General features: G+C 44.0%; 1 protein-coding gene across 1 annotated transcript in view; it reads left to right on the forward strand.

The window, feature by feature from the left end:
• Nucleotides 1-570: 570 nt before the first annotated feature.
• The window catches only part of LOC116701431 (polyhomeotic-like protein 1), an 18518-nt gene continuing 4316 nt past the window's right edge, over nucleotides 571-14772 (forward strand). The window contains 14 exon segments of the mRNA XM_032535138.1: nucleotides 571-839; nucleotides 2820-2947; nucleotides 4543-4659; nucleotides 5021-5092; nucleotides 6002-6124; nucleotides 7365-7523; nucleotides 7633-7714; nucleotides 10030-10988; nucleotides 11247-11382; nucleotides 11793-11826; nucleotides 11828-11957; nucleotides 12855-12945; nucleotides 13286-13373; nucleotides 13979-14180. Of these exon segments, the coding sequence (XP_032391029.1) occupies nucleotides 2825-2947; nucleotides 4543-4659; nucleotides 5021-5092; nucleotides 6002-6124; nucleotides 7365-7523; nucleotides 7633-7714; nucleotides 10030-10988; nucleotides 11247-11382; nucleotides 11793-11826; nucleotides 11828-11957; nucleotides 12855-12945; nucleotides 13286-13373; nucleotides 13979-14180 (2316 nt within the window). The 5' untranslated portion in view covers nucleotides 571-839; nucleotides 2820-2824.

A 14772-nucleotide genomic window follows, 5' to 3' on the forward strand; every position in this document is an offset into this window, starting at 1 on the left:
CTGACACTGTGGGTCAGAAGTCAGCTGTTCATCAGAGAGATGGCTTGTGGACAAGTGTTACAATATGAATCAGAAATAAATATAGCTTTTTTGTTTGTTATTAAATTAAGAGACTCAAAATAAATGTCAACTTCATTGTCTACATCCACTGCCATAATCTCTCTCTATCCTCGTCTCTCCGTCTCTCTCCGTCTGTCTCCGTCTCTCCCTCTCTCTCCGTCTGTTCTCCGTCTCTCTCCCTCTCTCTCTCCCTCTCTCTCTCTACTCTCTGCTCTCTCTCCGTCTCTCTCCCTCTTCTCTCTCCCTCTATCGAAGATCTCTACGTATCTAGCGTACTCTCTCTATCTCTCCGTATCTAGCCCTATTCATGCTATTTCTTTTTTTCCCTATCTCTCACTCTACTCCCGGAGAGCTGCGAACACCTTTGTACCGTCGGCTAGACCTATCCTCTCCCTGCTCTCTCTCTATGCTCTCGTCCTACTCCAGTCTTATTACCTCTATCTCTCCCTCTCTCTCTCTCTCTCCGTCTCTCTCTCTCTCTCTCCGTCTCTCTCCGTCCTGCTGCTTCGTCATCCCGTCGCGCCGGAAAAGGCAGAGCAGCGGAAAAAAAAGGAGGCGTTTCCCTCCAACGGCACCATCAGCTGCAAATTTATGCAAAACAGTAAAAGCACCACCACCACCACCACCTCCACCACCACCTCCACCGCTGCTGCTGCAGCCGTCCTGCGAAGCGAAAGAAAGGAGCACCGTCCAGAAACTTCCGAGACCGGGGAGCCGCTCGGAGCTTCGGCCGCGGGCAGCCGGTGCAGGAGCGGGCTGAGAGACCCGGACCGGTCACGGTAAGCAGTGAGCACGTACCGAGAGCCCCGTTACCGAGCCAGACAGCAGCAACGGCGGCGGCTAACGGGATGCTAGGAGGAGTAGCCTCCGCTGGAGCCAGTGTTAACTGGTCCTGAACATGGAGGGCAGCTAGCTAACAGCAGCCCCGGGTCTGGCTCTCAGATGATGGGGGGGGGAATAGAGCTAAAGCTTTATTCAGGGTGAGGAGGCTGAAGCTAGCAGTGCAGACAGAAGAGAAAGAGAGAGAGTGTGTGTGTGTGTGTGTGTGTGTGTGTGTGTGTGTGTGTGTGGTGTGTGTGTGTGGTGTGCGCGCTACAGGGGGTGAAAGATGCTGCAGGAGAAAGGCATACTACACCAGATTTAAGTGGGCCCAAACTTAGTCCACACTCACGGCTAAAACAAGTGATGAGAAGAATGAAAGAAAAAAACAAAAAAATATTTCTTTATGTTTGTTTGAATATATCTGTTTGTGTGGCCGTGTTGATTTTTGTGTGTGTGTGTGTGTGTGTGTGGGGGGGGGGGGGTAAGGGTAAAAAGAATAGGGTCAGTATTGTCCACTTTTAAGATTTTTGTTTGTGTATAATTGTTCTTTTCAAAAGCCTGTTGCATTTATTGAACTTTAAAAAAAAAAAAACAACAGAGAAACAAATCAACAGTGAAAATTCCCCTAGTACTTTCCCACTCTGAATTCCCCTTCAGAACAAAAGACAAAATAAGAGTTAACTTGGAAAACATAATGTGCAAAATAATGGTTTTAAATACATTGTTTTTGTGATTTGTTAGGAGCTGAAATCACAATTAAATTTCCATTAATAGCATAGTCATACACCTAGCAAACTAAACCTGGAATTTTCTCACACCACTGAAAACTATGTTTAACTGGTTTATGGGAGTTGATATTGTTTCTCATTTTCTTTTTATATTTTCTTTATATTGTGCAGGTAATAGACACCTTTTGATATTATAGAGATCAATCAGTCTAAATACTATTTGACATGATACACAAATAAAAACAAAGTGTACGTGAAGGCGTCCTGCATCTATTGACAGATTGCAGATTCTGTATACACGTCACATGGGTTTATTGACACTTCATTGTTCAGTGTTTAGTGTGAAGTTACACCCATGGGTGTGGAAAGAAAAAAAGAAAAAATTCCACAAATTAGTGTGGGTACGTATGGCTTTTCAGTGGATTTATTAACATGACAAATTGTCATAAACATTGACACAGAAAAATAAAAACAGATTTTTTTTTTTTATTAATTCAGTATTCAGTTATGCTTTTAATTTGGAATTTAAGTTTTTATTTGAAAGCTTTCATTTTGTGCGTACGTCTGTGGTTTAACATGCATTATACATTTGGTTATTTAAAAAAACGTTATGCCAATATATATATATATATATATATATATTACATGCGGATATGTATGTATATAAAAAAAATTAAAAAAAAAATCCAGAACAAAACAAATCTATTTCCCTAACATTATGTGTATTTATTTTTTTACTTTTTTTTATTCTTTTTCTTTTTTAAATCAACCATTATAAGCTGATGCCGATTATATCTGGAAGTGCCTAATATCGGCCGATAATATCGTCTCTGTCTCTATGTGTCCAGTCTCCATCTTTGGGGTATTTTCTTCAAGGGAACATTTGTTTGTAAGTCACTGTATTATGGTCAAATTTAAAGATGTTGAAAGTATCTAAAGAAAACGTCAGTAATCATCAACATCCGTCTACAAGTTCCCTCTGTGTCAGCGTTCCCATCGGTCAGTGTCGGTGTTGCACAGCGTCTCGTCTCAGTGAAGGACGGGTTTGTCAGGAACGGTGACGGGTGGTTTTTCATCAGCTGGGCTCTCACAGAGAAAGTAGAGTGTGTGTGTGTGTGTGTGTGTGTGTGTGTGTGTGTGTGTGTGTGTGTGTGTGTGTGTGTGTTTCTCTCTGTGTTTGACTGACGGACGCCTCCGCTGTCTCCTCAGCAGCCATGGAGACGGATGGAGAGCAGAGCCAGCAGGCGGCTTCGACCAATGGGAGCGCTGCATCTGGGACGAGCTCCCGCCCTTCTCCAATGAATTCTATGTCCCTGTATGAAAGACAGGCGGTGCAGGTAGGTGTGTGTATGTGTGTGTGTGTGTGAGCTGCACTATTGTTGTTTCTTTTAATAATTTTTCCTAATAGGGTTTTATATTTTAAGCATTTCTAATTTTTGACAGGACAGTTAGGTGCGAGAGAGGGAAGACACGCAGGAAATTGTCACAGGTCGGATTTGAACCCTGGACCTCTGAGTCGATAAACCTCTCAGTACATGTGCGCCCGCTCTACCAATGAACCAACCAATGCCATCACGTTGATGGCATTGTTTATAGTTCAACCCTCATGTTGTCTTTGGGTCAAATGGACCCATTTTCAGGAAAAAATAAATAAATGTTGTCACCAAAAATGGGCCGTCGAAATAAGCGCTGAAAATGTCAACATACAAAATATTTTAGTTGGAAAGAAAGACCAAAAACATTTTAAAAAAAAAAGAAAAGAACCAACAACATTAAAAAAGTGACAAAATGTGGGAAAACAGAGATAATAATTTTTTATTTATTTTTTCATGGTTGATGAAAGGACAATACAAGGGTTAAAGGCTTTCTCTTTGTCCTGATCGGTGCTTTTTTTTCTCCTTTTGACACTCAACAGAGTTGAATTGAATTGGGATTTTATTTATTTTTTATGCATGTTAACCCTTAATACAATTATTCATTGGAAAAATGATTCATCATCATATTTGATTGTGTGTGTGTTGTGTATAGATGAGATCAGGCGATTGCATAGTTTAGGATTTGCGGTTAAGCCGCGGGACGGACCGTGATGGAGTGACTGAGGCAGGGAGGTGAGGAAGGAGATTGAGTCGTGCAGGGTTGATGGAGGCGCCGTGTAATTTTCCCAGGCTTCTGTCGCCCTGCACAGCCGTCTGTCTTTGTCACCCTGCACACACTAATCCAGCCCGCCATGCTCGCTTTCATCTCTCAACTTATGACCGCTCGTACATCAAGCAGCTGGCAGGAGGCTACAGCATCCCTCCCTCTCTGCTTCCTCTGCCCTCGTTTCTCTTACTCCGCTTCTCTCTCTTTCTTTTTCCTGGCACTGTACTTCCTTTTTCTTCCACTTCTTTACGTTGGTTTTTGTACAAATTCTCCTGCCTCTTTACTCCTTCGCTCCCACGTCTTCTGCTAGTTGTCTGCCGTCCTCCTCTCTGTCTCCGTATTTATTTGGAAAATTTGATTTTGAATCCGATCATCGGTTCCAAATGTAACACAAGCAAGTTTTGGTTTCCACAGCGTCCGCCGTAATTTTGGGCGCATGTTGTTGTGTTGCAGCCATGGAGCAGAGTAGGCGACGCTCTAAAATGTGGCTTTATTCTACGTATAAAACAAAGACAACGGAAAAGACGTAACACTGTAAATCACCATTGAATCGTCTGGGAATATCTGTAAAATAAACATGTGACTCGTTTTAACTCCACCACTCAAAGAACTGATAAGAACCGCAATCAAAAGAAAGAGTGGGAATTGGAAACAGAATTGTTAAAAACAAAAACGTCCGTCTCTTTTCCTCATATCCTCCTGTCTTCTATTTCTCTTTCTCTTTTTTTTTTTAATCATATTGTCTGCTCCACTGCCCCATGACTGTCCTTCGGTCTCCTCCCCGCTCCAGGCCCTGCAGGCGTTACAGAGGCAGCCGAACGCAGCGCAGTACTTCCAGCAGCTGATGCTGCAACAGCAGATCAACAACGCCCAGCTGCAGAACCTGGCAGCCGTGCAGCAGGTAAAGGTCTGGTATCTCATTTGAAAATTTAGCTTAAATATGTCATATTCTGTACCAAGTCTCTTTTTATAAGACAGGAGATTCACGAAGGATCTTACAGAGACACAACAACAAAACAAACATTAGAGAAAGTCAGAAAGAAGACAAAAAAGTAATAAGACTAATCTGGAATCGCAGAACAAAATGAAATGGCAACATCCTTATAAACAAGGCCAACAGTTTATGTATATATAATATCCCATTTGCTGTGTCCATGTTCAAAATGGTGTCCGTGACCAAAACAAAGAGCCACGTTTAGCTGTAAACATCCCGATTGTTGTTGGGAGTAGACTGAAACATAAATCTCTTCTCTTCCTCTTCCTTTCAGGCGACTCTGGCCGCCAGCCGTCAGTCGAGTCCCTCCAGCAGCAGCTCTTCTCAGACCACCAGCACCACAGCTGTACGTACCGTTGTGTTGGGTTTACACCAAAATGGCTGCTTTCTGTCACTTAAAAAGCGTAGAAAATCTCAGTATCACTGTTACAGTTCCTCTTGGTTGACCCACCTTTTTAAGCAATGCATGAAAAGCTACATACTACACGTCAGGGGCCATACTAGGATTAGACCTTTTAAGGGGGCTCAGCTCCTAATGAGAATCTGACCCCCTTCAACCTGCTTAATCAGTAATTTCACTGGATGACAATGAATACAAATGTTGAACATGTGAAAAAACTAAATACCTGAATGAAATGATAATGAAGTGTAAACAATAAATACATAAAATAAGGGGTTACAGGTGCATAGTATTAGCGACAGCGACACAGGATATTAAACCTGTTTCTTTGTCACTAAGTTCACAAACTCTAACTTGAAGCACTAAAACTGATTTTAACCCTCGTGTTGTCCTCGTGTCGAATTTGACCCACTTTCAAAAATATTCTATATCAGAAATGTGGCTTTCTTTCAACCAAATTGTCAAAAACAATAATGTGGAGGGTTCCATGCAACGCACTTCACAAGTAAAATAAATGATCAGTTCACTACTTTTATTAAATTCACGAAAGAACATAGAAAAAGTTACAAAAATGATGGAAAAAGATTCAAAAACCTGAAGGAAAAAAACAACAAAAATATCAAGAAGCGCAGAAAACTTCTGAAAACATCAGAAAAAGTGACAAAAAAAACGTCGGGACAAGCGACGAAAGTGTTGAAAAAAAGTTTTCATGTAAATTTGGATCGAGAAAAACTATTTTATTATAATTTTGAGGGGGGGCTGAAATTAAATTATCTTGAGGCCTCCTAAAAAGGGTCTAAAATTGCCTCTACCACACGTTGAAGTTGTTGATTATCATTATCTTATGTCTGTCAGGCCATTGTAACATCTGGATCTACAACCAGCAGCCGTCCCATGGGTGCCCCAGCAACATCCACAATCAGCCAATCGGTGCTGCTGAGTGGGACGGCAGGGGGACAGGGACAAATGTACCTGAGGGTGAGTTTCATGCCCAAATGTTGTTTCAGGATTCTGTAAAATAAGCACTTAATAAATAACTAAGACCATGCGAAAATAGAATGAAAATTAGTAGTTTGAAATAATTTAAAGTTCACATTGTCTGATTAAGTAGTCTGATTCCTGTGAGAAAGAAGCTGTTTTGACAGCGGTGTGTGTGTGTGTGTGTGTGTGTGTGTGTGTGTGTGTGTGTGTGTGTGTGTGTGTGTGTGTGTGTGTGTGTGTGTGTGTGTGTGTGTGTGTGTGTGTGTGTGTGTGTGTGTGTGTGTGTGTGTGTGTGTGTGTGTGTGTGTGTTGTGTGTGTGTGTGTGTGGTGTGTGTGTGTTGTGTGGTGTTAGGTGTGGTGTGTGTAGGTGTGTGTGTGTGCGTTAGGTGTGTGTGTGCGTTAGGTGTGGTGATTGCTTGTGGAAGACGCTGTTCCTGAGTTTATTTGTCCAGTCCTGATTGACCTGTAGCGCCTAAGGACAGCAGGTCAAAGGTTGGGGGGGGGGGGGGGGGGGGGGGGGGGGGGGGGGATGGGAACAGTCTTTTGATGATTACCGTAGCGCTGTGAGGCTGTGGGATGAATGGATGTCCTTTGGGGGGGGGGATGATCCTCTGTGCGGTGTTGTCTACTCTCTGGAGCTTCTGCCGTTGGTCCTCGGTGCGGTGGGGAGAACGACAGCGTGATGCAGTACGGCGGGACGCTCTCGACGGTGGAGCGGTAGAAGGTCCTGAGCTCTCAGACACCCATCCTGGGTCTCAAATCACGCACTTCTGTACTTTGCTATTTTGCGTACATAGTGCGGCAAAGTATGGCCAAGCGCAGCACTACGAGTACCCGGATGCTGTACTCTACCACAAACGTATTTTTAAACTTGTGAGAATGGCGGGCTAGGAAGCTGCACCGGTTGCGATTGCAACACCAAACTATACAAATTTAATTCAAATATGTATTTTCTTCAGTAAGTTCCACCATCCTGTAGCCAGATAGGGACAAAACAAGCAAGTATATATTTGCCCAGTTACAGTTTACCATTAAAAAGAAGACGACAAGTCATTTCCGGCCAGTGGACGACGACCCTGTCGAAATTTACACACTACCCTAGTGAGTACATGCTGTACACGGTGTACTACACGTTAATGTACTCACAGAGGTACCCAAATTGAGACCCACCTCCAGCTTATACCTGACCCCACTCTTGTTTTCTGTAAGTTTGATAGCCGTCTTGTCGTGCTGCAGGTCAACCGCTCCCTGAGGGCCCCCATCTCCTCACAGCTCATCTTTATGCCCGGCAACACAGCAACTGCTGCCGTAGCAACCGTCACCCAGCAGGCTCAGCAACAGCAACCGGAAGTGACACCGACTTCCTCTTCCAGCAGCCAATCAGATAATGACCAGGTTTGTGGAATTAATGTGTTAATGATTTGAGGAGAGTACAAACGTTGTATCTTTTGTGCTAAAGAGTGCCTTTTTATCTCTTCTTCATTGTCTCCTTCCTCGTCTCCAGGTGCAGAATCTAGCCATGCGAGGTATGTCCAGTCCCAAAGGTGTTGGTGTTAAGACTGAAGCCCCAGAGAGGAGTGACTCAGGTAGGGAGGAAAGGAAAGGCAACCTGACAACCATATAAAGTTTATGAGCTTATAATATGTTGGTGTTGTGTTCAGTTGACCCAGGTTTAAGTGTCTTAAGCCCTGTTTGCATTTAGAATAAAAGCGGAGGTTGTCGAGTAAAACTTCCACCGCAAATGACCTACCGTATTTCACCAAACGCAGTGGTTGTGTGTTAGTATTAGTGTGAATCGGCATGTCTGTGATTTGGGGTTGTATTGGCTGCGTTGGCAATTACAAATGAAAGTTTTGACAGAGCATTGACATTATATGTGGGGGGGTAATGTCAGTAAATTTGAGTAAAATACAGACTTCCCATACCCAGTGCCCCTCACGATAAGACTCTGAGACACCACAATAATGTACAGTGGGGGAAATAAGTATTTGACCCCTTGCTGATTTTGCAGGTTTGCCCACTTACAAAGAATGCAACGATCTATATATTTTAATCATAAGTACATTCTAACAGTGAAAGACAGAATCCCAAAGAAAATTCCAGAAATACCATCATATGAATTTATAAAAATGATAACCATCTGATGAGGAAAACAAAGTATTTGACCCCCTACCAAACAGCAAGTATTCTGGCTCCTACAAGCAGTTAGTCTTTCTTAAGACACAGCCCCAATCCAACCAATTATCTACATCAAATACACGCCTCACCTGTACTGTATAAAAGACACCTGGCAACACCCAAACAACTAGCATCCAAAATCACCACCATGGGCAAGACCAAAGAGCTTTCTACGGACTCCGGGACAAGATTGTAGATCTGCACAAGGCTGGGATGGGCTACAAGAGAATCGGAAAAGCAACTTGGAGAGAAAAGATTAACTGTCGGTGCAGCTATCAGGAAATGGAAGAAGCACCACACCACCGCCAACCCTCCCTCGGTCTGGGCCTCCACACAAGATCTCGCTCGTGGGTGTTCCTGATCATGCGAACGGTGAGGAATCATCCCAAAACCCCAAGGGGGGGAACTGATGAATCAACTGAAGCAGCTGGGACCACAGTTACAAAAGAAACGGTTGGTAACACACTACGCCGTCATGGATTGAAATCCTGCAGCGTACGCAAGGTCCCCCTGCTCAAGAAGAAACTGGACAGGCCGCATGAAGTTCGCCATTCACCACCTGGACGACTCAGAAGAGGGCTGGAAGAAGGTGATGTGGTCAGATGAGACCAAAATAGAACTTTTTGGCCTCAACTCAACGTCGTCGTGTTGGAGGGCAAAGAACACCGAGTACAACCCAAAGAACACCATCCCCCACCGTCAGCATGGTGGTGGCAACATCATGCTTTGGGGGTGCTTTTCAGCCAAGAGGACGGGACAACTCCATCGTATTGAGGGGAGGATGGATGGGGCCATGTATCGTGGAATTCTGGACCACATCTCCTCCTCAGTGAGAGACTGAAGATGGGTCGAGGATGGGTGTTCCAGCACGACAACGACCCTAAGCACAACACAAAGCAACAAAGAGGGGCGAGAAGAAGCACATCAAGGTTCTGGAGTGGCCTAGCCAGTCTCCAGACCTGAATCCAATTGAAAATCTTTGGAGGGAGCTTAAATTCGAGGTGCAGGACAACCTCGGAACCTGAATGATTTGGAGGCTGTCTGCAGGGAGGAGGGCCCACATCCCTGCCGAATGTGCACAAACCTTGGCAACAACTTATAAAAAACCGTTGACATCTGTGCTGGCCAATAATGGCTTTCTACAAAATATTAACATGCTGTTTGTCCAGGGGTCAAATACTTGTTTTCCTCATCAGATGGTTATCAATTTAATAAATTCAATGATGTGATTTTTGGATTTTCTTTGGGATTTGTCTTTCACTGTTAGAATGTACTTATGATTAAAATTATAGATCGTGCATTCTTTGTAAGTGGGCAAACCTGCAAAATCAGCAAGGGTCAAATACTTATTTCCCCCACTGTACTAAGTGCAACCGGCACTATAGGTTTATATACATATTTATCATTCTATTTAAGTAGTTGCACATGTTTGTATTCCCAACTTGTATATATTCAAGTATTTATTCTTGTATTTTATCCTATTATTTCATGTATGTTAAATGTACTGTATGTATATTGTATCCTAGTATTTCATTTATATTCTGTGCTGTGTGACTGATTTTGCTGCTGTAACACTATAATTTCCCATTTTATTGTGATCTATCTATCTATCTATCTATCTATCTATCTATCTATCTATCTGTCCATCCGTCCATCCGATACTAATAACTTGCGAATAGGGCAACAGACGCCGGTCTGTAATTAGTTTTTTCTGTCTTTTCAGCTGCTTTCTCCCTGGTCCAGCCCCCCCACCAGTTAAACTCCCAGTCCCCCACTAAGCCAAGTCAGCCACAGCACCAGCCCCCCCACATCAAAATCCCCACGTACCCTCAGCCCACCAACCTCAAAGCCCACCCTTCCTCCTCTGGGGCCTCGTCCTCGTCCTCCATCCCCCTCTCACAGCTCCTGCTTCACGGAACCCGGACTCTCACCACAGGAACCACAGCTCCCACAGCAGCACACACTCTGGTCCTGGCGTCCAGCGCGGCGTCTCAGGCCCACGGGTATCCCGTTGGCACGGCGACCATCAAACCAGCGGTCAATGCTCAGACCCTGGTGGTGCAGCCTCTGCAGAAGACCTCGCTCAGTGCAGAGAAGTCTGGCCACGGCAATGGACCGATCCCCATCCAACCCAAACTGCAAGGGCTACGCCTGCCCCTCCAGCTGCCTTCTAGGAACCCCCCTCCCATCCTGCCCGCCCCGCCGCCCGTCAGCAGCTCCGCTCCGCCCCCCCAGCCGCCGCACATCCCTGTTCAGATTGTGGGTGCGAGGCAGAGCACGCTGGGAAACACCCAGGCTCTGGCCCGGGGCAGCTGCTGCCAGGACGGGGCCGCGGTCCTCAGCAGCTCGTCCAGCCTGCTCACCATGGTGGCGTCCATCGCATCCAGGGAGGGCGGGGTCGTGGGCCGAGGGGTGGGGCTAAAGCCGCTTCACTCGCCCCAGGAGGGTCCCCCGTTGGCTCAGGTCTCACAGGTGCATCCACAGGCCAATCAAAGCTCTAGACAGGGTCAGAATGGACCGCTGGCTTCGAGCCCCGCCACCACCCAGGCCCCCACGGTTTCCTCTCCCCCCCCCTCGATGTCTCGCTCCTCCCTCTCCCTCCCCCTGGTGACCGAAGAGCAGAGAGGAGCATCAGCTGGTGTGACCACCAATGGAGACTCATCTGGAAGTCAGACACCACAGGTCAGCTGATCACTGATAACACTGTGTGCTGTTTTCAAAACATTGAAAAATTAAACAGTTTTCCTTCTTAATTTTAAGCCCTGTGTGTTCCTGGCGTTACGATAAAAGTTCCCTACTTACATTTTTTAAACACATTCTGCCTCATTAATCTTGACCGGTGTAATTATTAACTTTATAAAAGTTACCAACTATTCTTATAGATGTTCTGTTTTTTATCTGTTCATCTGTTTGCATTGATTTTTTTTTTTTGTGTTTTAGGGAAAGCAGTTGTCTGGGTCACTAAAAAGAAAATCAGACTCCAACTCAGCAAATGATGAAGATGGCCCCTCCCCTCCACGGCTCCAGCCAGTCAGAGATCACGCCTCAGAACTCCCGACCAATCCCATCAAAGCAGGTGATAACATAGAAATTAGGGTTGTGAAAAAAACGATTTGTATTTAAATCGGGATTCAAGCTCTACCGATTCAAAATCAATTCAAAGAAATCCAAATATCAACTCATATTAAAAAAAAAAAAAAATCCAAAATAACAAATCACATAAACAACATGGATATGAATATAGTGTGTACATAGTTTTTATATATATATATATATACATTCAAAAAGTAACTACATTTATATACTTTGAATCGTTTTTTTGAATCAAGACTCAATATTGAATTGGACTTGAATAGAATCGTGACATTTTCTGAATCGTACACCCCTAATAGAAATATCTCTTAAGTTTATGAATGTGAATGTAACACAGTATTTACATTTTTCCTGCTCCTGTTGTTCTCTCCCCCCCCCCCACCACACCTACAGGCTCTGGTGCTCCTCCTCTGCCTCCACCTCTCCCTCCCAGTGCTGTCAGTGTCCCGTGGGGTCTGCCGTGGGAGAGAGCTCTCCCCCCCAAGCTGTGGTTAAACCAACGTCCTTACACACTCATTGAGGGCTTCGTCATCCAGGGAAGGGGCAGAGCCTTTCCCTGTGAGTACATGGGATTTGTAGTTTCTAAAGAGAAGCAAAGGGCACCCCCCCCCCCCCCCCCCTTCCAGTGGACCCCCTGGGACCTTGAATTTGGAAAAAACGTATGGTAGTAAATAGGGAGGGACTGCTTATTTTTTGATTCTGCTTGAATTGAGCCATGAGTTACACATATGTTTGTCATTTTAAAAGATTTTTAATTAATTTCCAAGTGAAGAAAGTCTCATTTTGTTTGTTGGTTCGTTGTATGACCACCTATGTTTTGTGTGAAACCGCTCTCACACAATATGCATCGCCTCGCTTGATGCTCGGCGCTTTGCCACAACACAGGTAGTCTCACATTGGCAGACCTTCCCCCACAGCGCTGCAAAAGAGGGTCTGACTAATCCACACATTCTGGGATGGGAGAAAAACAAGCAAAGCAAAAGCAACGTCATGGATGTAGACCACAACACTGTTAACATTATCTTACCTGATGTGTTTTATCCAGCAAGGTTTTTTATCAGCAGAGAAGGGAAAGAACGAGCAAGATCTGCTGCTTGTGGAAGTAACGTTACATCCTGGTACCAAACAGACAGAAACCGTTGCTTCAACAAGACGTCGTCCATGCGACTTTCAAAGTGTGTAGTCTTTCTAATTATGTATTTTCGCAGTCTTACGACTTGCAAAGTTATCTTTCAAACTGACGAACATGTGTAATCCATGGCTCAATTCAAGCAGGATCTAAAAATAATGTCTTTCCCCATTCACCACCTTACATCCGAATTCAGGTCCCATAGCGGTCCACTGGAAGGGGGGGGGACTTTGCCTCTCTATACCACGTACACGCACAAGACTCAGAACCCTGGGCTGATGGTCACCAACCTTTTGTTTTGTTGCTTTTCTGTCTTTGATTGACAGGTATGTGGTTCAGTGAAGGACTCGGCTGGTGAGGACTTAACTAATGACAGTCCGGACACTAACCAATCAGAGACCGTTACAACAGCGACAGGTAACAGCCAAAGGGTAGAGAAGTGGCTTTTTAACGCCTAGTTAGTTGGACAGAAGTACTTTGAAATATTTGCAATCCTTAAAATACACAGAAATTCAAAGTTTAGCATCACACAAATATGAACAAACAGCTTTGTGGTTTAGGTATAAGGACAGAAGCTGCAGTGCCAGGGCTGAAGTTTAACCTTAAAGCTATTTGAATGCATCTGCAGTTCTTTGTTGTGTTTCTCTGGATTTTCTGATGTAGCATTATAGCAGCGCTAAACATATTTATTTATGTAAGAAATGGTACAAATCATATATAATTTACCACCTGCTCTGTGTTTTTTCCTCTCTCTCAGTGCTGAAGTGTGAGTACTGTAAAAACTTTGCTCCTGCCAGCCAGTTCAGGGGCACCAAACGGTTCTGCTCCATGTCTTGTGCCAAGAGGTACTTCAACATGCATGAAATACAATATATGCAGTGGAAGCCATCTTAGAAAGATAATACACTACTGAGAACTGCAGCTACTGTAGTTTTAATCCGTCCATCACATTTTAATTTCACGATAAAAATACAAAACTTCTCACAAATTGACGGCTGAGAAGACAGATTCTCTCACAGTGTGTCCTTTCTCAGGTGGCTACAGCTGTACGTTACACAGCATGGATGTTTTCTGGTCCCTTTTTTATTATTACGTTGAATTCTGTGATAGCGCCACTTCATCCTCTTTTCTCTGCAAAAATGGCATGTAAACTGTTTTTGTGTCAAATTGTAGTGCAGTGAGTCCTGTACATTTTTGTCTTTAGAATTTGCTCCATATTAATATTTTTATTATGTCGGACATGTTTCACTTTACAAACAATGCACTGTCTGCATTGTTTTGAATAGTATGCTGTCAGCATATGATTTTACATTTTCTGCTTTGCATTTGTCCCTTTGCCCACTACATGTGTATAGGTTATATACCACGTGTGGGGAAAAGAGATAAAAACTGTATGTGTTGCTCGTCTTGGCTTCAGTACTGTATATATCACTCTTTGTCTACGATACAGTATGTATTGGTTCCCCAGGTACAACGTCAGCTTCAGGCAGCACTTCTGCGTGCGGCAGGCGCAAGACCCCACTCCGGATCAAGGCCAAGGCCACCTCTCCAACTCAGACGAAGACGGAGGAATTGCCAGGCGCAGGGTCCCCCGAAGGACTAGCTCAGAAATAGCAAGTGCCAAGATAGCAGGGAGACCCATACCTGTAAAGGTGAGAAAGAGCTGCACGTTTCATATATCAAAACCAAAAACGTTTTCCTTTTTTTAAATTGTGTAGGCTCCACATACTTTTAGCAACATACTGTCACGCACAAATGTAGTAAAACCACCTTGAAATACATAAAAGGAGCCACAGTTTGACATGCGTATGCATGTTATTGTCAATGTTGGTTGATGTGTAAAAGGCCCTTAGGGAAATATTCCAGTGTATGTTTACCTTCTATATCGTAAATGGGCCTCTAAAAAACGCCCATTGTAGTGAGTGACCGCGTTGCCCAATGAGTCTCTGAGCAGTGTTTACCTTTCTGATGTCCGCTAGCGTACGTACACTGGTGCTCATAAGTTTACATAACCATGCTTGAGTTGACTAAAAAGAGGAATAAAAAAATCCTGTTTTGGAAATTTATTTTAATGCCTTGATTGAAAAATGAGGTAAAATCCAACCTTTAAGGATACCAATTTTCTTTGTGAATGAACAATGTATTGTGAATAAATAAATGTTCTTCCTTAAAATCCAGGGGGCATAAGTGTGCACCCCCCTATGTTAAAATACAGGGGGCATAAGTGTGCACCCCCCATGTTAA

The sequence above is a fragment of the Etheostoma spectabile genome, chromosome 14 (assembly GCF_008692095.1).
Source record: "Etheostoma spectabile isolate EspeVRDwgs_2016 chromosome 14, UIUC_Espe_1.0, whole genome shotgun sequence".
Lineage (NCBI taxonomy): Eukaryota > Metazoa > Chordata > Actinopteri > Perciformes > Percidae > Etheostoma > Etheostoma spectabile.